We start from the raw sequence: 23,688 nt of genomic DNA on the forward strand, positions 1-23,688 counted from the left end.
AGATTATCATGTGTCATATCAAATTCACTTTTCAGGCATGAATACATTAAAAAAAAAATAACCACAGGCATACCTCGACCAATGTAAGGATGGGACAAGAGAGCCTGCCGCCCCACCTGCTCCTTTGCTGGTCACCTGTTTCCTGCTCAGGAACCACTTAGGCATGAACTTGGCAATAAATAGCTCCCAGATAACGCAAAAAGGGCACTTCTTGCTTTCCTTTGCCTTCTGCAGCCGGCGTTTGTGCCCAAACAGTATCATGCATCTTAGTTGGCAAATGGAAGAGCCGGCTCTCCTTGGGAAATACTTCTGATCCCAAGACGCCCTCCTAATGAGCTGAAGATAAAGCAGATTCAAATTATTGGGAAGAGGGGGGGAGGCTTGCCTTTTTTGGAGGTGATTTTTTTGCTTTCTTTTTCTCTCATGCTCGGGGCGTACGATGCTCTGGGTTTCGGGATTATTGAACACAGTTTGTAAGTATTTTTCCAATTCCTTAAAAAAAATTTTTTTAAACCAATTTTCATCTGTTTTGCTGTGTATTGTTTGGTTTAACATGTTCGTTGGCTTCGGGGTCAGCTTCAGCCCCAAATCTGGGAACAGCAAGTCAACTTCTAAGGGTGCTGATGGAATTTACATGAGAAATCTCTTTTATTCCATTGAAAGCCTTTTGAGGACTCTTTTCTCCCTATCTCTTTTCTCTGCTCTGGGGATAGGGTTTAATTGCTTCTCCCCCAGGGAGAGTGCTTCTTAAAATAGCCCCTGGTTCCTCCATAGGGTGCTCCTTCCTTTTGAGTGTGTTGCTGAAGTACAAACCCAGCACTTTCTTTTTTCTTACTGCATTAAAGACCGAACAAGGTGTAAAAACATTCATACAAAAAAGCACATCCCACAATTAAAGCTGTGTTGGTTAGGTGGCTTTCAAAGAAGTTTTTTTTTTTTTTTTTTTTTTTTTCCCCCTTCTTCCCTCCAAAGCTTCCTGAATCTCTCACATGCTAGCGGAGCTTTAATAGGGTGGGGAGTAATGGAGAACTCCTCGGATCTGTAATAGCTCTTCACTTGACTGCAGCCGGCAATAACAGCGGGAGCAGCCAGAGATAAGAGAGAGAGGAGAGAGGGAGAGTGTGTGTGTGGAAGAGAGAGAGAGAGAGGAGAGAGGGAGAGGGAGAGAGGACACGCACACTAAAGCTGCCACTTTTTTTTTCCTCCCCTTCACTCTTTCCCCCCATCCTAGGATCCAATGATAGCTGGACAAGTCAGTAAGCCTTCGCTGTCAGCGCGGAGTGAAATGAATGCGGAGTTGAGAGGTGAGGACAAGGCTGCTACTTCAGACAGCGAGCTGAATGAGCCCCTGCTTGCGCCTGTGGAATCAAATGACAGCGAGGACACTCCCAGCAAGCTCTTCGGTAAGTCTGTCTAGGTATTTCATTTCAGCCCTACCATGTTGTCCGGAAAAGCAATCCACACCCCCCCCCACCCCCACCACCTTTTCCCTGTTGTTCATTCAATTTTCTTGTAAGTGCTAAAGAGGCGCGTCGCATCTTGGAGGGGCCGAGCCACCCGAGCCCATTCCAGGCGGCTGGCAGGATGTCCTCCAAACTTTTCCCAGCAAGGAACTTCCTCGCTGCTCCTTGGGGCTTGCCAGATACTGCCAGAGTCCCCGGGTTAAAAAAAAAAAAAAAAGGAAAAGAAGAAGAAGATGAAGATGGTGATAATAATCAGGAAATCAGTTCCATTGTGAGAATTGGTTAAGATTTATTGAATAAATATCGACTCGGTTTCGGGTTGCTTCGCAGCCTTTTGTTAAGGGGAAGGAGAGTTAAGAGTTATTATCTGTAGTCAAAAGACGAAAGAGGGAACTGGGAAATATTGATACAAGTCTCTGTGTGCCAGGTAAACAAAGGTGGCTATGGGAATTGCTCAGAGAAATAACATTTTTGTGATCACGGTTAGAGTGGGTATGTCTCCTTCTGGCAGGGGGACCAGGGAAGAGAAGAGGTCCTTTGCAGCCCTCCTCTGCCCGTCTTCCCTTGACCAGGTGTTTACAGGCTCTTCCTAAACGTGCAGGCAGCCCAGGACCTTTCAGGAATCTTTGTTCCGTAAACAAAACAAGAGCAAGCAGAGTGCCACTCCAGCAAAGACATCTGTCATTCAAACAGATGACACTCTGTAAGCCAACTCAAGCAACTGTGATCTCTAATCAGAAAGGGGAGCGGGCTGTTGAGGCGCGTGACTGAGTGATGGATGGCGAGGGATGTCTGGGCTGGAGAAACACTTTGTGGGATAGAGTGACAGTAGGTTTTCAGAAACCTTGCTCCTGAAACACTTGCTTTTAATTATTTTCCAGTGTTTGTATACTTATAACACTGAATATGTGTATATGCCTACTAACCTGTTTATACCTATGTATATTAACCTGATATATACCTGATTTTATAGATAGATAGAGATACATGTATACTAAGCAGAGCACTGCTGGGTCTCAGGTTAAAAACACAGCCGTGTGCCTGAATGTCAAAGAGAAACAACACTGCTGCATAGACTGCTTTGTTGAGAAAGTCGTTAATTCAGCTAAAAAAAAAAAAAATCCTTAATTTTTTTTTTTAGCCTCCAGGAAGAAAGCAGCTTCGGTGTTTGGCAACTCTAGGCCAGCTTCAACAGAGGAGCTTTTCTTTGATTTGAAATGCTCACTCAGTCAAACACGAGAGGGGTGTTGCTGAGAAACTTTCTGTTTCAGATTTTCTATTGGTAAAATACAGTTTTATAGTTCAGAGTAGGCTAGATCTCAGTTTCAAGAAATTCTTGTTAAACTACACTTTTTCAAAAAGTGTAGTTTTTTAACAAGAAATTCTTGTTAAACTACACCTGCCACATAGATTTTTTTTTTCTTTTTTACACATAGGCATTAAGATTTTAGCATTTGCCCTCTAAAGGAATATTTTGTTGTAGTTTCAGTTTTTATGCGTGTAGGGAGAGTCATGTCCTAGAACACTCATTTCCTTTCAGGGGGTTAGGGAGAGAAGTCAGATAAAATTATAAATTACAGAAAGGCAAAGCCACGCTCCAGTCTTTCTGATGTTGGGGATGCTAATACCAAGCATTTTGACTTTTAAAAAGTAATCAACTGTGAATTCAACAGAACTGTGGATAGTGGGTTACTTCCTCTTAAACTTTGCATGCATTTTTAAAAAGTAAATACATTTTGGAGACTTTCACTTATAACCCCAACATGTTTTGTTTTGTTTTGTTTTTCCTTCAAGTAAACCAATAGAAGGATGATTCATTTGGCTTCTCAATATTTGTTTAGATTTCTTGCTTTTGAAAATTGTTATAGATCTGTTATTTTACATGGGGAGGGAAATAACTTAAAAAATTTTTTTAAAAACCTGAAGAGAGTCAAAGAGGTTTGAACTAAAAGTTCATTGAAAATATAATCTGAAGTGGAATATTTACAGGGTAGAAATCATGGTGGGCGTTTAAAGGCACTCATCCTCACTTTAAAATTCCCAACTTCTGAATTTGTGAGAGGGCACCAGGTAAAATCTCCATCTTTCATCTATAGTCCTTATAGAGTCAGTTAATTTTATTTGGTCTCTAGAGTGCTTTTTGAATACAGTGTGACTATTTTCCAGTTTCCAGTTCAGTAAAGAAGCAACCAGTAGGTTAGCAGTTTCGAAAACTGCTGGAGAGGTTGGGAGGCAGAGGGACTAGAAGGTCCATTGAAGGAAGCACCCAATGTTCCCTGAGGCTTCTTGAGCTTTTTATTGTGTTCTATGCTGTTAATATCACCGAGACTTAGCCTTAGAAATCCCAGCTTGTGTAACTGACTAAAACTTTTTAGAATAATTCTCTCCCATGATTTTTATCAACTTTGGCTGCCCTTAACGAGTGACCATTGAGTGGACCATCATTTTATTTGACATGAATACACTCAAGTGGTTTTGTTCTTATCCGTGGTTTTCATGATCCTCTTAGCCTGACAATGAAGAATTACATTTTTTTCCCAAATAACTGAGAGCATCCAGGTTTAGCTCTCAACCGTGATTTCCTAAACACTCCCTCAAACGGTCACCCTCATGGTATGCGTATTGCGTTCTTGAAAACCCTGCTTCCCGTAAGGAAAGGAGCAGATTAAGACAAACTGTGAACATCTCGATGTGTTCACTTTTGTGGAGAGACATTTAGCAACAACAGGAGGCAAGAAGAGCTCAGTTTGGTTTTTTGTTGGTTTTTTAGGTTTTTTTTTTTTTTTTTTTGTACTGTACCTGAAATTTCAGTATTGATGGATTTCTTTGGAAATGATTCTCCCTTCGGTGCCTCATTGAAATCAGCAGCCCAGAGCACAAGCCTGTTTCTTTCACAGTATGGGTACCTTCAGTCCAAAACTGCAGCAGAAAGACTAATACGGATGCCCTCTATGGATAAACAAAGGAAATTCCAGGAACCGGTGGGTCTTTTATGCCTCTCCTGAAATTGCACCTCTGCTCTTAACAGCATCCAAAGGGAAATACACTGTCCAGGATGTTTCCGTGTCCCGTGCAGCTCAGAATACCGGAAGGAGAAAACCAGAAGTCATATGCCAGCCTCAGTAGAAAGTTCAGAAAAGGGCCCTTGTGTTTTATGAAGTAATTACATCAGAGGTAACATTTTGCTTAACTTGAACAGCTATGGAGACTCAAGTACGCTTAGGAGAGCTGAATCCACGTTTCATTGAGAAACGTGTTGGGAGGTAGTTCTCTGTGATATCATTAAGTGGTACGTTATTTATTCTTGGAAAGCCTGTGGAATAACCGTCTCCTTCTTTTCGGTCCTTGACTGTATTCTGCTGAGCTCTGAGCTGTAGGAAATGGTATGGACGAGAAGAGACTTGCATGTTGATGGTGTGTGTGGGGGGGTGCTATCAGAGAATGGGGCTCCCCATCTCCCTGGGTTTCCGTCGCAGGATCGAATGAGCGATGGCACACGGGGCCAGCCATTTAATATGTGACCGGTGATGTACCTATTCGAAACCATTCTCAGAACTGGCCTTTGGCAAAGGATCTCAAAAGGAAGAGGTTGCTGTGTTTCTCGGGTGACATTTATGCCCCTGTCTAAATGTGGTGCTTCGTTTTTAGTCATGCACATCAAGAATTCAGTGGTCCCCATTCCGTCAAGTTGGATGCTAAAATTCAAATGGTGGAGCATCAACAACTTCGTCGGAAAGATGGCCACAGGAAGGATAAAAGTAATATATATCCCCAGAAAAATATCTGTACTAAAGTTTTCCCATGCAGTCTTGGCTAAAGAAGAGAGAGCGCATAAAACAGGCCCTAAATATTTTCTCCCAGATATATTTGAAATTTGAAAGATGATTTATTAACTGTGCTCCTCCTGGGAGTAGTTTTATTGTTTCAAGATAAACCTCATGATTGCTTTTCTTAAAGTCGCAACGACCTCGGGTGGCTGGGCCCCTGTCTTGCTCCGCTGCTCGGTTGTACCCCACTGTCCGTGAACTGGGCACACAGCTCCTGAGCTGAGATGTAAACAGAAAAAACAATTATACATGTTGGACCCGAGGTAAAAAGGGATGCTTAGTTTTCTGTCATGCTGCTGTGTTTTTTCTGGGTTAAAAGAAATTGCAGATACGTGCAGGCGTGGGTGTTTTCAATATCATTTACCTGTGAACTTTCAGAAAAGGATTGAAAGTTGGGTCAGTGATTCTTCCTGGCTGGAAAATGTCCCATCTGTAGGGTTTTTCTTTTTCCCTTCCTTTCTGTTATCTTTCTCATAAAAACATGCTTCATAAGATTTTTTTTTAATTGCCAGCCAGTTTGACTTGATTAGAATTTATGGCAGTGGAGTCCTTTTCAATGACAAAGGGATAAAGGATTAAATTGTCTTGTCACCCCTTGAGACAGTGGTCCCTGCAGGTCAACATGGAGGTCACTGGTGGGGCATTATGGGGGGGGGGCTGCTCTTTGTGGCCAGGCTGCCTGTGAACGAGTAGAAGCCTTCATTATGGCATCACTGTATGACTTTATTGAAACATCTCTCTCAAGGTTCCAATGTCTTGGATATTTATAATATTCTGATGAAATATGCTGGGGCCAGTAACCAGGATGTCAGGCTGAAGCCCAAGAAGGATTTAGCTGGCAGGTGATGGGGAATATTCCCTAGAGAAATAAATTTATTTACCATATGCATTGTGCTTTTATATTTTTATGAGTTTTTATAGTCTTTTAATGGAAAATGTACTCTATTTTTTCACTGAAGAAAGTGTATGTTGCTCGGGAAATATCCAAGATCTCTACTTTTAACTAAATAATATGGAGAATAGATTCTATGCCCAAATAGCTATTTAAAAGAAACCAATGGAAACCTATATTTGTGTAAGTAAATGAGATGCATGATAAAGTATTTGTCAAACATCAGTTATTATTTAATAGGCAAACAAACCCTTATGGTGTTTTTCTCTGACTACTGAGGGGGAAATGCACATTTAGATACATTCCTGAACATTTAGGGCAACCTAATGCACCTAGGTATTTCTTTAAAAAAAAATCCACTCTGTGTGTATAGACAGACTTGGTTTTAGTGTTCCTCCCCTTCCCCCCGAAAACCATTGTGATACTACCTTGATAAGTAAATCCGCTTGAAATAGGGTTAATGTGTAAGTTTTGAAATACAAATAAATCCATAGGCACTAGCACGGATGTTCAAACTTTTCGCCATATTTGTTGGCTGAGCTATGCTCATTTCTAAGTGACACTTTAATGGACACAGTACGTGACACGAGATTCAGTGGGGACACTCTTAGTGGCTCCCTTTTCTGTTTCTGCCGAGCCTGGGGTGCTCAGGTCAGACATCTGTTTATAGAAGAAAGTTCGATATTGCAAGTGTCTGAAGATGTTGTCCGTGCTAACACATTAGCAAACTAAAATGCTGGTATGGTTTTACATTTTTCTTCTACCTTGGTGGCTACGATTCTTCTATTCTGTTGTCATTGTTGTTAAACGGTCCTATACAGGATTGGAAATAAGACAAAGTATTAGGAATTACATTAATCTGCATCACACCCCCCCCCTTTTAAGGCATTCATTTTCGTCTTTTTAGCATCTTGGATGTTTCTGACTTAAAGGTTACGGGGCATAGGAGAGGTTTTATCATTCACCCAGCCCAGTTTGTGTCATAATTAATAAATAGAGGTGCATTCCAGATTCAAGCTCCCAAGGCTCGGCCCTTAAGTAGATTGTCTTCTTTCTCAATTACCCAATTTAATTATAGAGATTGCGTTCTTCTTGTAAGAACTGGCCAAATAAAATTTCCCCCCACTTGAGAAATGAGACTTAAGTGACTATTTCGAGTGCACCTTGCTTGCTCTTAGACAGTAAACAAATAATTTGTGAGAAGACTGGTACTTCCTTTGATTGGCGATCTTGCTGGCTTATGTTTGGGGATTAATAATACATCAGATACCCACACATTAAAAAGAAAGTGGACGTGAAGGAGGAAGGAGGAAGGGTGCCGCTCTGCTATTGGGCTCCTGATTATTCTCAGGCCTTCCCCTGGGTGCCGAGACCGGCCAAGGAGCAGTCACGTTTGCCCACATATGCACCTGGCTCTACTTAACATGTTTCTTGATTTTCTTATGCTAAAGAAAAAGATAGCAAAGTGTTTATACCAAACTGGCACCCTGTCAGGGGGCAATCTGTGTAAAGTTTCCTGCTGTCAGGTTAATAAATTTTTTAAAAATATCCAAAGGCAGAGGTAGCGAGAGAGAGAGAGTTCCTAGTAACAGTTGCCATTCTCCAGCATGGCTCTGGAATTTTCTTGTTTGTTGTCTTCTGAGGGTCTCTACTTCGCTGGTGTTTTTGTTCAGCTTTCCTTTTATTAATGACATTTCGATCTTACTTTTAAAACGATTATCCTTTAAAATTTCAAATGTCTTTTTTTTTTTTTTTTTAAAGAGGGAAGTAAGTGAGCGTAATTTGTTGCAAGCTGGTGTTTACAGTGGGGCATGTCCCTTCGTGCTATGAGCTGGGCGGTGTTCTGAGTCTGTCAACACTGGACTTTTCTTTGGAAAGACCATAGTAATATTTATATTAAAATTTGGTCAGAAGGAGTATTTGGGCTTTGGCAGTATGGGGGCTTCTGAGGATGCCTGTTTATTACGCATGTGGATTTGACTCAGACTTTTCCATGTGAACTCCCACCTCCTGACTCCCAGAGTCAGATTTTATAAAAATATGAAACAAGTGCAGACTGGTTGGGTAACAGCTCTTCGTCTGTGTTGTGATACTACTGTGAGCTATCAAAAATCGACTCAGCCATTTTAATGCGAACACAGAGGTCAGCAAGAACAACACTGACTCTCTTTTGGTTGAAGTCTGTCATTCTCAGAGAAATGGAAAAAAAAAAACCAACCCGTTGTTTTGTTAGATATTCAAAGATCATTTTTAAAAGCCACCTAATAAAGATGCGTAGCTCTTGACATCTCTTTGTAATAGTTAGCTGCTACTTTTTGAACATCTTCGTATGTTATATGAATGTCTTTATTTTATTTGAGAATTTAAAAGAAAATCCAGGCTCAAATGGTTCTTACAGTCTTTCCTTTGAAAGTGCTACATGTGGTGAGAATACATTGGTTTTTATTTTCATTAAAAAATTAGCCACCTGGAACAACACAACTAATGAAATCTAAGTCACTTTTCTTAGAGGACTGCACTGTCCTCAAAACAAATTGAAAATATAAGGGAAGTGATTACATTACAATGAAGGAATTAAATGATAGCATTACACAGAAAGTAAATGCTTAAGCCGCCTGCCATCCTGAAGTTCATTGGAAAGTGGGATTCTGTGATGAAACTTGCCTTCATTGAGATGGTTAAAAAATGTTCTTGGTAATGAACTACATCAAAACTTGCTCATTGAGCCTGAGGACGAGGTAGACTATTAAGGGATTTTTAGGACACTCATTATGTGCCAGTGATAGCCACCATGAAAAAATTTCACAATCTCAGGAATGTGTTTGTCCTGCTCTGTGCTGTTTGGCATTTCTCAGTGTTATGTCTTTTTCTGAAATAATCAATGTTTTTTAGGTGGATGTGCTTTCCAAATCTCTTGTGTTACTTTGATTTCTTCCTATTAATGATGAGAAATGGTGATAAAAGTTTGTGAAATCCAAGAAACTCATATTTAAAGACTAATATTAGCCTAGTGTTTTAAAATAACAGTGCACGTTTTCCATTTTCTTATCACTTTCATACTTTGTTTCCCTGTGTTTTCTTTCTTCAACACCGTGAATACACAGTGAATTAATGCAATGCTATCCACGTAAAACGTGGGTGTGTCAAACACATATGTGTGCATCTATGGCGTGTTCTCCGTATTTTCTCCTGTGTTCATGTGATACTTCAGTGTTGTCTTACTCACTTTGTCATAGGTATGTCTTTATCATAAAATTAATAAAGCCTAATTTATAATAATAGGCTTTTTTTTTTTTTTAGTTCACACGATCATTTAAATGTGCTTCTTCTGTACCTATGAACTCTCAAAGACATAGTTTCCAGGTAAAATTATCAAAATGAATAGTTTACTAATAAAGGACAACTAATCATATTACATAGTATTGCTTCAGGCATAGTTGGGCTATCATCCAAGCTCTAGTGTCTTGTTTGAAGCTGCTCTTTAGTGAGCGGAGGAGACAACAGGATTTCTTAGAATTTGTGCAGTTAATGCAGCAAAGAGATTTGAGCATTTCTGCACAGTTTGATTTATAGGGAATATATATATTTAAAGCATGCAAAACTTGCCCAAATGAGAGAAAGACGCTTGGAATCTAAATATTAGGAACCTGAGTATTTGTCTACTTGTGGGCATATGCACCAAACATTTATCTTTTTCTCTTTTAAGTAAAAAGCATTTGTTCTCTACACTGAAAACACAATTTTTGCCTAGAAGGATTTCACAGACCTAAATGAACATTTACCTGGACACACATCCAGATAGAATGGGTGTCTGATGCACAAAAAAGAAATCACATTTTGAACATTTGCTATTAAAATAGCATGGTGTACTGAATCTCCTTTCGTAGTTCTTGATGGCCACGTATGTGCTGGTTTGTCTTTGAACAGCAGTATGCCAAGATTTACTTTTATGAATGAATGGTTTGGGGTGACTTATTGCAGGAGAGAATCACCACCGTCAAAGTAGAAGGGCTGTGAGGGATTAATTTGATTTAAAAATGCAAACATTTGAAGCTGTTTATAAAGCATGAAAAATTATTACTGCAGAGTGAATTTTTGCCAAAATCAACCAAGGGTAGAAGAGAATAAAAAAATCAAATGGAAAAACACATTTTCCTGTATTTAAAACTGTGTAGTGGTATGGGGGGAGGGGTGAAATGCCCTTTTCCAAACCTGCATTTTCTTTTTGATAGATCTAATTTCATGTAGCAAAATATCGTGAAATAGAAACATGTTAAAAAAGGAAGCCCAGTATTTTCAGAAGGAGAAGCAGGAAAGAAACAGGGTAGAAAGCGAACACGCTATCCTTTAATCCCTGCATGAATAGTCAGAAAAGAGTTTATCTGGATTATGTGGGAAAACTTTCATAAACTTTTGGAAAGAAACCTACATCACTATTTTAAGAATTGACTGGTTCCTCTCTTTTTGATGCCTTAGATTAAGGCAGGTTTTACTCTTAAGAGTCACCAAAAAATTAGATCTCAGGGATGCTCGTCTATTTTCTTGCCATAGGTCAGAATCTCTCTTTCAGCCATTAGAATCCACGTTTATTGTAATTTGCGAACAATCCAATCAGAATCCACAGGCAATCAGAAAAGTGTCAAAACTTAGCTGCCATGCCTCAAAAAGGATTAATGGCTATGGCTGCCTGCTTAAAACAATCAAACAAGCACATGTGCACCGACGCACGTGCGCGCACACGCACACACTCAAACACTCACAAAACCAGAAATAGTCAGATTGGCCATTGCTGATGGCATGGGGATGGCCATACAAGCTTAGGCTGGTGGTCACCTCTCTTGTCGTCTCTGCAGTGTATCAATATGTTTTTATAATGATACCATAACCTGAACCCTGTAACAGTTTATGGTCCTTCTGAGAATTCTTATGGATTCTTAGAGTGACGGAGGTCTGAGAAAAGATCTTGAAAGCTTTCACAAAATCTGGCTGGGTGACAGAAAAGTAGCATGCCTGTGATTTAGCTCCTGTGGAATCCCGTTGACTGGGAGCATCATTAAACTTTCAAGTTAAAACAAAACCCACAAAACAAATGGTAGACGCGAAAGGTGCGGGGCACCCAGAAGGACAGCAGAAATTAGGAAGTGCTAAAGGCTCTGAGGGCAAAGGCCAAATTCCTTCAACACCGTGTTGAACTTGATACCCTTCTGAGACATGGGCTTCCATTTATGTACGCTTCCAAATTCCGCTGTAGGGCCTTTCCTTCATGGGATATCTCAGACTGGGGTGTTGCAGTTTCATTTTCCCGGGACCTTTTTAGTCCATGATAAATAAAGAGCTGAAAGTTTGAATCCAGCACGAGTGAGGAAGGAAACGAGCCCCAGGCCAGCAGGAAATAACCATGCGGCCGCATCAGCGTATGCACAGAGACCTCTGTCCTCTTAACGTGTGTAACACTGCTAATTTCTCTGGACTTTTAAAAAATCTGCTTCCACATGAGCTCTCAAAACCCATAAAAGTGTGGCATGTAAAGTAAATTGTTTGTCACTTGCTGACGACCTGCCGTATTTATTGTCAGGAGAAATGGACATTAGTTGGAGAAGCAGTTGTTAAAGGCCAAACAATTTTTAAAGATGGCAAAGATGTGCAGCGGCTTTTCCTTTTTCTAACAATGAGCCGCCCCTTCAGACATCAAAAGACAAGATAATAAGACACTTCAAGCACAATTCAAGATTATATTCAACATCTAAAGGCTCATCTCTTGTCAGTTTGCATTTACTCTTCCAAGGATGTGATGCTTCTATCATCTTTCTGTCAAGGGGAGTCTGGCAGAAGAGGCGAGAGCTCTCATTTCACACACTTAGGGTTTTTTATCAAATAGCCCACACTCGTTCTGAATCCACCAAAATGGGGGGATAATTTGAAGGAGGTCAGGCGCAGGCACAAAAATCTCATATTGATTTGTGTGATTAGAAGGCATTAAAATTGCACGTTTATGTTAGTTGTTCAGATGTTGTGTCAGTTAATTTGGTAATACACTTTTGCAGCCTGGGAAGAAGAAGAAAAAAAGACGACTTAAAATTTAAAAAGAGACAGCCAAACGCCAAAATTGGTGCTCGTAATGTGGCCGTATTTGAGCATTTAACAAGTGAACGGAAAAATAATTGAATGGCTTAGTTTAACAATATTTGAAAATTAGCTTATCTAACGAAATTCTTCATTCAGCGCCAAAACAAAACAGCCCAGTTGTGCCTATCGGAGGAAAAAAATGCATAGGTGAGATTATTTTTTAAATACTTGAAACATTGATTTCATATATTTCATATATAGGTAAAAGGGGATGACATTTTCAATAGAAATGTAATTATGAGGCTATTTTATGCTGGTCATCAAATTTTTAACATTTGGCGCTCTTTGAAATTACAACATCATTATATTTGTCATTTTATGCCATTCTTAGTATATGTGCCCTTTTCCAGGGAGGGTACTAAAGAATAAATAAAGGAGTTTTAAAATTATTATTATTATTCTCTGTCAAAATTTATCACATTTCCTCCTTTGCTCTGTGACAGTCAGAGAGCTATAACAGATAACATTCTTTTTTATTTATTTATTTATTTTTTGGTGGAGGGAGTACATCTGTAGAAGTTAGAAGAGCCAGTTTTTGTCTCAAAATAAAACAATTGATGAAAATAAGACCATGATATCCTGGGATCATTTCTATATTGAGTCTTCAAAATTACTTTTCCTAGGAATTTTCCTCAACACTCTGTGTCGGCGTTTCTTATATTTCTCTTTTATGCTGCGAAGTGTTTTGAAACTAACTTCCATGCTCTCGTGCTATGTTTCACGCATCAAGACAAAGGGGATGAGCATATGCCCAGTGTAGGTACCTCATGGCATCGTAGAAACCCATCATTTGTTCTGTTTGTTTTATCAGCCTTTTCCGAGCCGTGCAGTGTGTGTGTCCCACATTCAACAGTGAATTCATCCACTCGGCAAGCTGAGTGTGTGTTCTGTGGTAGGAGCGATGATGTGCTCTGTGGCCTCAGTGGAGAATACACTGGAAAGAATCAACTGCCCCGTCTTGAACACCCCTTACCCTGGATGCTGAGGCAGACAGGGTCGCTCCCTAGCCCAAGACCCACATGGCATATTGACATTCCGCGTTTCCCATGCCTCTTTGGGAAAACTTCACCTTCAAAACCATGCGTAGTTCATTGGTCAGAAGCCGAAACAGTTGAGAAAAACCATTATCCCCCAAAAAAGTGAGGAGGAAGAAAGGCTTCTTGGCATGATCCAGGACACACTGCGTTCATGATGTTTTCATCCCGGGATTTGGTGCTTACGCTCTAAAACACAATTGGGATTCTTCAGCCATTGTTTCTCAGTCTTGTCCAAAGGGAGAATGAACTGGATTTATCTTTTCCTCCCCATCTCTCCCGCTTCCATTCTCCTCCCAAGATTCTTGTTTGTCGTGTAATATAATGTAGTGGGTCCAGGCTTTGGAGGCAGGCTGCTTTTTTGTTGGCTGGGTGGGCGAGGTGCGGAGCGTGTCCAGGCCTCGGCTTCCCCATTCCTGTATGCAGCCATTGATGGTACTTCCTTCATGGGGCAGCTTCATGTTGAAATGAGGTGACGTGTGTCAAGGCCAGCATTCAATAAATATCAGCCATCCCACACTTTTCTTAAGAGCTGAAACTCAACTTGCTGTTGTTAGAAGGAATTCAATTAAATTTTAGCAGCAGATATCAGAAAACCAACAGGGAAATTTCTGAGGCCTGCGGAATTAGCCACACTCCTCCCTGAGGAAGTGTCAGCCCCCAGAGCTCTCTTGGCCAAAGTAAAGTTCTGGGGATCTTTTCTCTCCTGGTGACGACACTCCTTCCTTCTTTAGGACATAAGGTACTGCTTTCCTCCACAGTCCGTTGAAGAAAGGATTCAGACTTACAAGTAGATGTCAAACAAGTTCTAGAGGAGGCAATAATTCACTTTTTCATCTTGGGGAGTATGTGGGCAGTGTGATGGGCAAGGATGGAAGTGGGCAGTTATATATCTTACTCTTCTCTAAATTTAAAATATTGGAGTGTGTGATTCTTTCAAATCATAGAAATTTTAAAAATAATTTTGGCACTGAGAAGTGACATGAAACCAGATGTCCGTGGGCGACAGCAAATGCTTCTCTAACGTGTGGTTAGGTCGCTACCCTGATGGCAGCGTGCCTCTTGGTGCTTTCCCTCTGAGGCGAGTTCATTGTCTCTCCAAGGGCACTTGCCAGATCTTAGGCCAAGCCCTTATTTCTTTCCTCCTGGACCACATTGTTGCCAAAATTGAGAGCATAGCATTTGCCTCCGATTCAATGCTCAGAGATCTTCTCAGAACATCCTCTGATGTTCACCATAGCAAGGTGAACTCTGCAACATTTCGGAGAAAGAAACATTCCATTGAACTCCCAGGAAGATAGGGGAACAATGGCTTGCCAGAAGGATTGTAACCAGGGCTCAAAACACTGCTCTTGACCTACACAGATGGGTATGATTTCTTGTACTCCCATTTCCTCCTCTGTAATGTGAGAAGTCAGATCACATCTGACAAGGTGTTGAAAATTATGTACAGGAAGGCAAGTGAGGTGCCTGTACTTGGGTGGGGGGTTAGATTTCAGAAATGTGAGGTTCTTTTGCCCACTTCTTGGACCAATAGTGTTCTCTTTCTCAGGTCTGAGAAATGACCCCACAGGAAGTGTGGAGCAGACATTAATGGTCAAACGAGGTAGGTGTTTTAAACACTAAGGCCTGTCTTCCTAATCTAACTTTCTCCATAAAAGCCAGGACTGGAGCTAGGTATAGAGAGAATCATCTCTGCTCCAGAAGTAAAGAGGATTAAATTAGCTGTGGGTCTTCTCTGTCCCAGTGGGGAGCTCTCTTCTGTCTCCACAGTAATGCCCTCCTCTCAAAGCGTTGGTTATGTGTTAAGTATTGGAATTGAGCTGCAAGTAGAAATCCATGGTGTCTTCATTCCTTTGGGGATTTTTTATAGCCAGTGTTTAATTAGGACTTTCTAATCTTCCACAATGAACCCTTTATACATTCTTTTTTAACGAATAAACCTAAAATAAAATGACAGCCTCAAAAAAGTCTTTCAAAAAGCCACATTTTTAAGAGCTGAACATGCTGTGAAATTTAAGTAGGTTAAATTGATATTTGAGGCCATATTTAGGGGGCAATGTGCTATGACATTTATTAAGGATATTTAGAGATTTTGGTTGATATTGCTAAAACCTACTTCCTTTTATAGACACCACCAAAGAAGTCAGGATCACTAGAGGAGCATCCTTCTGTTGTGGTTACCATGACAACCCCACACATTTTTAATTACATATTTATCCATGTCCCATGTACATTTGTCAGAGATTATTGGCACTTCTGAGGCACCTATGTGGCTCACTCAGTTGGGTTTCTGCCTTCGGCTCAGGTCATGATCCCGGGGTCCTGGGATCGAGCCTCACCTCGGGCTTCTTGCTCAGCAGGGAGCCTGCTTCTTCCTCTCCCTTGTGCTCTCTCTATCTGTCTCTCTCTGTCTCTCATTCTCTCAAATAAATAAATAAATAAATAAAACCTTTAAAAAATTTTAAGTAGAAGGGAAAAATTTTCCTTGAAGTTCATGCCAGTGACCCTCCCCTTCATATAAAGTGTCTATTTGACAGTTCTGAGTTTCTTCACTGAGTGTATATATAGGATGTTTTGTCTCTTACTGGTCCCAGCTTTTATCGCCCTTTGTGATCTTTTGTTTGGGTAACCGTACAGACCTGTCTCCACTTGGCTGTGCCGTTGGGTAGTAATGAGCCTGGAAAGGATGATGTTGGGAAATCTAACAGGAAGTGTGGCTCTATTAAGGGTTTGTACAGAGAGAAGGGAACTCCCCTCTTCACACTGTGCTGTAGATTGGGTACAGGTTTTATTTACTGAGCCTCACCTCCAGCTCTGATGTGTCTTTCCCACACCCGTGTCTTCTAACCACAACCTGGAAGATACTTTCTTCAAGCAGTGCATTCAACAGCTGAATTGCCCAATTTTTCATATTTTTATGAAAGTTAAGTTGCTGGGTACCTGGGTGGCTCAGTCGGTTAAGTGACTGCCTTTGGCTAAGGTCATGATCACAGGGTCCTGGGATCAAGTCCCTCATCAGACTCCCTGCTCAGCAGGGAGTCTGTTTGTCCCTCTGCCCCTCCCCCTGGTTGTGCTCTCTCTCTTTCTGTGTCAAATAAATAAATAAAATCTCAAAAGAAGAAGAAGAAGAAGGAAGAGGAGAAGGAGAAGAAGTTGTTAAGTTGCCTTTTTAATCAGTCCTGACTAAAAGTCAGTGCTTAGGAGAAGAATTGCTTCTTCCAGGTTAAGACCTTTTTCTTTTTTTCTTTTTTCTTTTTTTTTTTTTTTAACTGATTTCTCTGCTTTTATGTCTGGTGACTCAAAAATCTTCAAGACTGTAACAGTCTTAGACACCCCTAGGCGTTCATAGCTTACCTTCTGCATTTAAATACTAAAGTGGCACGTATTGCATGGAGCACTGGGTGTGGTGCATAAACAATGAGTTCTGGAACTCTGAAAAGAAATTAAAAAATAAATGAAAATTTAAAAAAATAAATACTAAAGTGGGCTTGTATTAGACCTTTTTAAAGGCTATTTGCCTCATGAAAATGGCAATACTTTTATACTACCTTTTGGAAGGACCTTTTGGTTCTTGGTCTTATGACCCCTCAGAGAGGGATTTTTTCCTATTCAGGTATCACTCTGTTAGAGAAAAATCTATAGAATCTATATAGCCATACACTGTTAGCTACCATCACTTCATTTCAATTAGGTGAAAGGGGCCAGGGACAAATAACATTTAATATCTTGATGTGTTCTCTAAGCTGCTTATAATGAACTTATTGAGAGGTTAATTTATTTAGATCCACTTACTGAGTGTGTCCCATTCTGCTGTCCCTTCCCCTTTCTGTGGTCAAAATGTTTTGGCCAAGCTTCTTGATTTCACACATTACGATGAATCTTGCCTTCCCTTGCTTTCCAACTATTCCCTCATTTTTTTAACCTCTTTTGCAGCCATTTCCACTGTTTGCCTAGTATTATAATGACTTGTGCATTTGTCTGCCTCCCTTGCTGAGTAGCAAGTCCCTAGAGGACAGATAATAGATCTTGCATATATTAAGTGCCAGATAAATGTTTTTTGAATTGAACTGCTTCTGAATTGGATGTTTCTAGACATCATCCACACCTGGTAAATACTTACTGAATATTAAGGGGAAATAGACTCTACCCACAGGAGTCTACTCTTCAGCTAAAGGAAGAATGTGTGTGTGTGCATGTGTATGTGTGTGTGTGAGCAAAAATGAATCACAAAACAAAGGTAAATAAGGGTTTGTTCACATATTCAACAAATATTTATTGAGCACCTTTGCACTAAGCATTGTGCTGAGGGCTGAGAATGTCCTAATGAATTAGACTTTGTTCCTGTTTTCATGGAGTTTATAGATGGTAGGAAATTTACCATATTGAGAAGTATTTTCCAAGAGAAGCACTGGATGCTAGAGAAATGAATAACTGAAGGCCAGGACTTAGTTTGAAAGATCAAGTGTTGTGGTGGACATTGAGTGAACAATTTGTGGGTATTACTTTGGCAAAAGACCCCTTTCCAGTGAAAGATAGTCTTGCTGGAACTATCAACCTAGATGTTCCATCTTCTTCTGGACAAAGAGATTGTATGTGCCCCAAAGTAGAGAATTAGTTTGCTTTCTTCTAGGAAGATAATTCTTGAACTAAGGTATCCAAGGACTGAAAAACAGCTGGAGTATATCCAAGATGGTGGTGATCCTAGAAACTGCCTGTAGTTTTTACCACCTTGATTTCCTAGAAGTCTTGATTAATATCTTTTCGAAGATCTAGATGTTTAGCTTTTTCCTTTGATTCCATGAACAACTCCAGACCCTAACAACAAATCCTTTCCCCCACTTTCTTGTTTTTGCTTAAGTAGGCCAGACTAGGGTCATGTTACATGCAACTGAATAACACTTGTACTTGTATGTTCATGTTCTCCAGAGCTACATTTAGACAAGACATTTTTCTAAGATTGATTATCTCCAAGTTAGAACAGAGAAGCCATTCCATGGGCAAAGGGAACAGAGTGAGAGAGTTGTGTTCAGCTATCAATTTTTCTGACAGGCGTTAAGGAATGAGAAGAATTCTAATTCATCCTGGTAGAAAGAGGGGTAGGGCCGGGTGGAGTGTTAATTACAAAGACTGAAATGGGCCTTCTGAATTAGCTAAGCTGGGAAAGTTTGAGAGAAGAAAGGGCATAGGCTAGAATTCTAAACGTTCTTCCCATTCCTCCCGCCTAGCCTCAGACCGATCCAGAGCACCTACCACCAGCACTAACACCTTCTACAGAAGTGTCAGTTAAAATGCCATTGCTTCTTAAAGTACAAATACTGTCATTACAGTCATATGGTTGATCATATTATCTGTGGCTGCATTATTACCCAACCCAAAACTTAGTGGCTTAAACAATGACAACAGTTATTTTGCTCACAGATCTTTGCTTTGCCGATAGGTTGGTGGGGTCCATGAATTTTTCTTACACTTGATGTAAACAGAGGCAGTTCAAAGCAGAGGCAGTTGTAATTGTCTGAAGGCTTGTTTCTTCACATGTCAGGCGGTCGATGTCAACTGTTGGCTGGGATCTTTTCTGGAGTTGTTGACTGGAATACCTACGTATTCTCCATGTGACCTGGGCTTCCTCTCAATATGGTGGCTGTATTCCCAGGGCAAAGGGAGAGACAAGAGAGGAGAATCTGGCTTTTATAAACTAGACCTCTCTACCTTGTCCTTGGAAGTCAACAGCATCTCTTCCACTTCTTTCTATTCATTAGAATTGTGAGTCATTAAGGCTCCCTCATATTCAACAAGAAGGGAACTAGTCTATACTTTTTTGATGAGGAGACTGTCAACAAATTCATGGAAACTTTCAAAACCACCACAAAGGCACTGTTACTTCTACACATCTATTCCTTTTCTTTCTGATAAATTAAAATAAGTCAATGTCATTTTTTTTTTTGGAGGGGGGAGTGTCCCCTTATTAGTGAATAGGTATTCCTAAAGAAATCAGAAGACCTTGTTTGAGACAAGGGTAAGCGAAGGATAGCTTCTACACCATTTAGTGAGCATATATCAATATCTTCTAGAAATTTGTGTGTCTAGTTCTCCTGAAAGTTACCTTCTTTATCACTTCCATTTTTCTTAGAGATGAAGAGATTTAGTTTAGGTTTTGGAAACTGGGTTTTTATAAACACAAGAAAAATAAAGGAAGTCTCATCTTAGGGTGTCAGGGGCAGATGGAGGGTAGAATCTGAAAGCCCACTATGTCCACACTTATGACAGACCATTGGTTATAGCGAATGAAAACAGATTTCCCAAACCTAACATATTAAGTTCAATACATTTCTCTTTGGTAATAACAGACAGAAATTTCAGTTATAATAAACCATTTCTGAGCCTTTATGTCTACCACTAGACATTCTAAAGAAGGATGTGCTAGTAAAAGGAAGTTGGTATGTTTGAAGGCATTTCATGTAATTATTGTTGTTTGTAAGAAAATCATCTGTACCACAATTTTATAAAGATCTTTTAAAATTAAATGAATTCTACATTTGAGGGTTTTGTACTTGAAAAATTTTTTCTGACTATATCTAAAATAATCTTTCTTTAAAAATCTTGAATTCTTAATTGATTCCACATTTCTAATGTATGGAATTTCTATAAAGAAGGATCATCAGGGGCAAGAATGTATGTTCTTGGTATTTTATTTTTTGTTTCTTTTTTAAGATTTTATTTATTTATTTATTTGACAAAGAGAGAGCACAAACAGGGGGAGCAGCAGAGTGGGAGGGAGAAGCAAGCTCCCCGCTAAGCAGGGAGCCCAATGTGGGATGATCCCCAGGATCCTGGGATCACTGCCTGAGCCAAAGGCAGATGCTTAACAGACTGAGCCATCCAGGTGCCCTGTTCTTGGTGTTTTACACAGACAGGTATATATGTGAAATATAAGGTTTTTTTCTGGTTGAGTAAAGTGGGGAGCAAAAGGCTCCACTAAAACTCGGAGTTATCTGTTGCTATTTTAAGTATGGATTCAGCAAGTTAAAATCTGCTCAGCTGCTCTAAGTTTTTCAAATAGTGGCCAGACTGAGGGGTTTTTATTAACTGAATAGTCATGAACTGAATTCTGAGGGTTTTTTTCACCATGACAAAAGTTCTAGCTCAGAATCTTAGTTTTCTTGGACCAATACCCTCCAGTCCTTCTATCCCTCAGGAGATACATGAGAAGCCAGGATGGAACTTCCCTCAGTTCCAGCCTTCACATGCAATGCTGTCAGCAAATGAGCCTACATGGGAGGGGGAGCCCATGGGAAAAATGTCCAGTTTGTTACTTGTAACCATCCTCTGTAGGTCGGGGCATATGCCACAAATATGAATTATGAAATGCCAGTCTACAGAACCCTTCACAGAAGGACTTCCTTTAAACCCAATGAGAAGAACTTCATAATAAAGTAGATTTCCAAAGGTGTCTACAAGCTAAACTTTTTTTAAAAAAGATTTTATTTATTTATTTGAAAGAAAGAGTGAGAGGAACATTTTTCTAAACAAAGATTTTTAGGGGCACCAGGGTGTTATAGTTAGTTAAGCATCTTCCTTTGGCTCAGGTCATAATCCCAGAGTCCTGGAATTGAGCCCTGCATTTAGCTCTCTGTTCAGTGAAGAATCTGCTTCTCCCTCTCCCTTTGTGTGCACTCTTTCTCTCAAACAAATAAATCTTAAAGACAAAATAAAAAATAAATTATTTTTATAGCAATAGCTTAAATGACTGTGAAATATTTTATCATATGGATGTGTCTATTTATTTATTTATCTATTGGCTTTGTAGCAAGATAGTTTTTTTTTTAATTTTAATTTTTTTAAAGATTTTATTTATTTGCAAGAGAGAGAGCATGAGCAGGAGGAGGGGTAAAGGGAGAGGGAGAAGCAGACTCCCTGCTGAGCATGGAGCCCAACGACATGGGTCTTTTTTTTTTTTTTTAAGATTATTTATTTATTTATTTGAAAGATGGAGGTCACAAGTAGGCAGAGAGGCAGGGAGAGAGAGGAGGAAGCAGGCTCCCCGCTAAGTGGAGCCCGATTCGGGGCTTGATCCCAGGACCGTGGGATCATGACCTGAGCTGAAGGCAGGTGCTTTAACCCACTGAGCCACCCAGGTGCCCCAACGACATGGGTCTTGAATGGAAGGCAGATGGGTAATTGACTGAGCCACCCAGGTGCTCCTATATTAGTTATTCTTTAATAAAATTAAAAAATTAAAGTGTGCTTGGGTGGCTCAATGATGTGTTGGGCTTAAGTCATCATCTTCGCGTCCTGGGATCGAGTCCGGGATCATTAGGTCACCCAAATCCCACGGGCTTTTCCCTCTGGTAACCACTGGTTTGTTTTCTGTATGTAAGTCTCTTTCTGTTTGTTTCATTTGTTCAGTTGTTTTGTTTTTTATATTCCATATATAAGTGAAATCACACTGTGTTTGTCTTTGTCTAATTTATTTCACTTAGCATAATACCCTCTAGGTCTGTCCACATTGTTGCATATGGCAAGATTTTATTCTTTTCCGTGGCTGAGTAGTAGTCCATTGTGCATATAAACCGTGTATTCTTTATCCATTCATCTAGAAATGGACATTTAGGCTGCTTCCATATCAGTAAATAATGCTGTGAAGAGCACAGCATGCAAATCATCATTTATTTATTTAATCCCCTATAGTTGGACAGTTAGATTGATTTTAATTTTAATTTTAATTTAAACTCTGTTTATATCCTGAATCATTTTCTTAGGGTTAATTAACTAATTAATTAAGGATAATTACTATATTAATAGGTATACACATTTTGAAGACCTCCATAAAAGATATGCAAATTTATACATCCGTGAACTATATTTGAGATTAACCATCTTCTGAGTCTTCCACTAAACCTGAATTTTTAAAAATTATTTTTGATCCTGGATAATTTGTTAGGTAAGAAATGGGATTTCTTTTCCTTTGCATTTCTTTGATTACTAATCAGGTTTAAATAGTCTTTTTGTGATTTTTGGCTATTGGTAATTCCTCTGTGAATTTCCTGTTTTGGCTTCTTCTAATGGAGAATCCATCTTTTTTCTTTTTGCTTTATGTAAGCTTTTTATATAAAAGGACACCAGTATTAATTTTCCCATACTTATAAACTTCCCTAGACTTTGCTACCTAAGAACAAATGAAACATAAAACAAGAATATGGTAGGAAAACATTTCCTTTTGAATTAGCTAGTTATCTAAAGACCAAAAATTTCTATACATGGCGGAATAATACAGTAATTGTTTTAGTCAGGATCCTGGCAAGAAAGAGAAGGCACACTCAAATGAGTGAAGTTGAGTTCACTAATGGTACTATTTACACAGATTTAGATAGAATGTAGGGAAATATAAGGAATAGTGGAAAACTCCTCTCCCAAAGATTAGTAACACAGTGTCCTTATCACCCTCAACCCTTAGACCTCATCATCCCTGGACCCATGGTTTCTCCCTTTACTTAAAAGGGTAAAGTTATCTTGAAAGGGTTTAAAGACTGGGCAGGTACCAAAACCTAGAAGGGGAGTGTCATTTGGATAGGACAACCTCTGTTGGATGATACAGGCATTCTTAGACCCCACAGGAAGAGAGATGAGGGAATAAATGTCCCAATTTTGTTCTCTTCCTTCCTTCCATTGACAAAACTCAGACAGAAACCAGAGAGAAAAAAGAGGTTTTGATGTAGCCCATATAGGTCAGGTTCCTGGGGCACTGAGCAAGATGGAAAAGAGGAGAGTAATAATCTGAAGGGACACATGGTTTCTGCACAGTGTAATATAACTGTGATTCTGAAACTGGTCTCAAGAAGGCTCTAGTCCCCAGCCTTGCCACTTAACTGTTGCTTAACATCTATGACCTTCACCTGTAACGTGAGGAGCACCATAGTACCTGTATCACACTGCTACTGTGATAGTTGGAGTTAAAGCCCTTGATACAGTCTTGACATGTAGTGTATCTAGTATATATGCAGTTGAGGGTCTAAGGAAGCTGGAATGTTTTCTTTCTCTTTCTCTTTTCTACTCTTCTTTAATAATCCCTGTTTCCGTCCTAGCCTGGTGGCTGGTTGAGATTTTGTTGGGCGCCCAGAGTGTAAATCACCAGGGGCCAACCTATTCCTTTCCTCAGAGCTCAGCTAGAGAGTTTGTGGCAATGGCTCCCACTCAGCATCCAGACAGACCTACACATCTCCCTGTAGATCCTCAGACCACCGACCTAGGGGAGACTCTGGGCTGCCCTGTGTCATGCCATATGTTTTATGACATTCTTTTGGCCTAGGTACTCTCAGCTGTGGCACACACTCTCGGGTGCTCTTTCC

General features: G+C 39.9%; 1 protein-coding gene across 4 annotated transcripts in view; it reads left to right on the plus strand.

Moving 5' to 3' along the window:
- The window catches only part of POU6F2 (POU class 6 homeobox 2), a 419,114-nt gene that overhangs the window by 52,357 nt on the left and 343,069 nt on the right, over positions 1-23,688 (plus strand). For 2 of the 4 annotated variants that reach the window (XM_032874946.1, XM_032874948.1), the window contains exon 2: positions 1,232-1,403. In XM_032874946.1, coding sequence (XP_032730837.1) covers positions 1,232-1,403 — 172 coding nt within the window. Of the gene's footprint in view, positions 1-352; positions 474-830; positions 856-1,231; positions 1,404-23,688 lie in introns of those variants that run through there. The other 2 variants (XM_032874947.1, XM_032874949.1) reach the window with 2 other exon arrangements.

Source organism: Lontra canadensis, unplaced genomic scaffold, assembly GCF_010015895.1.
Source record: "Lontra canadensis isolate GAN:19392208 unplaced genomic scaffold, GSC_riverotter_1.0 scaffold54, whole genome shotgun sequence".
NCBI lineage: Eukaryota > Metazoa > Chordata > Mammalia > Carnivora > Mustelidae > Lontra > Lontra canadensis.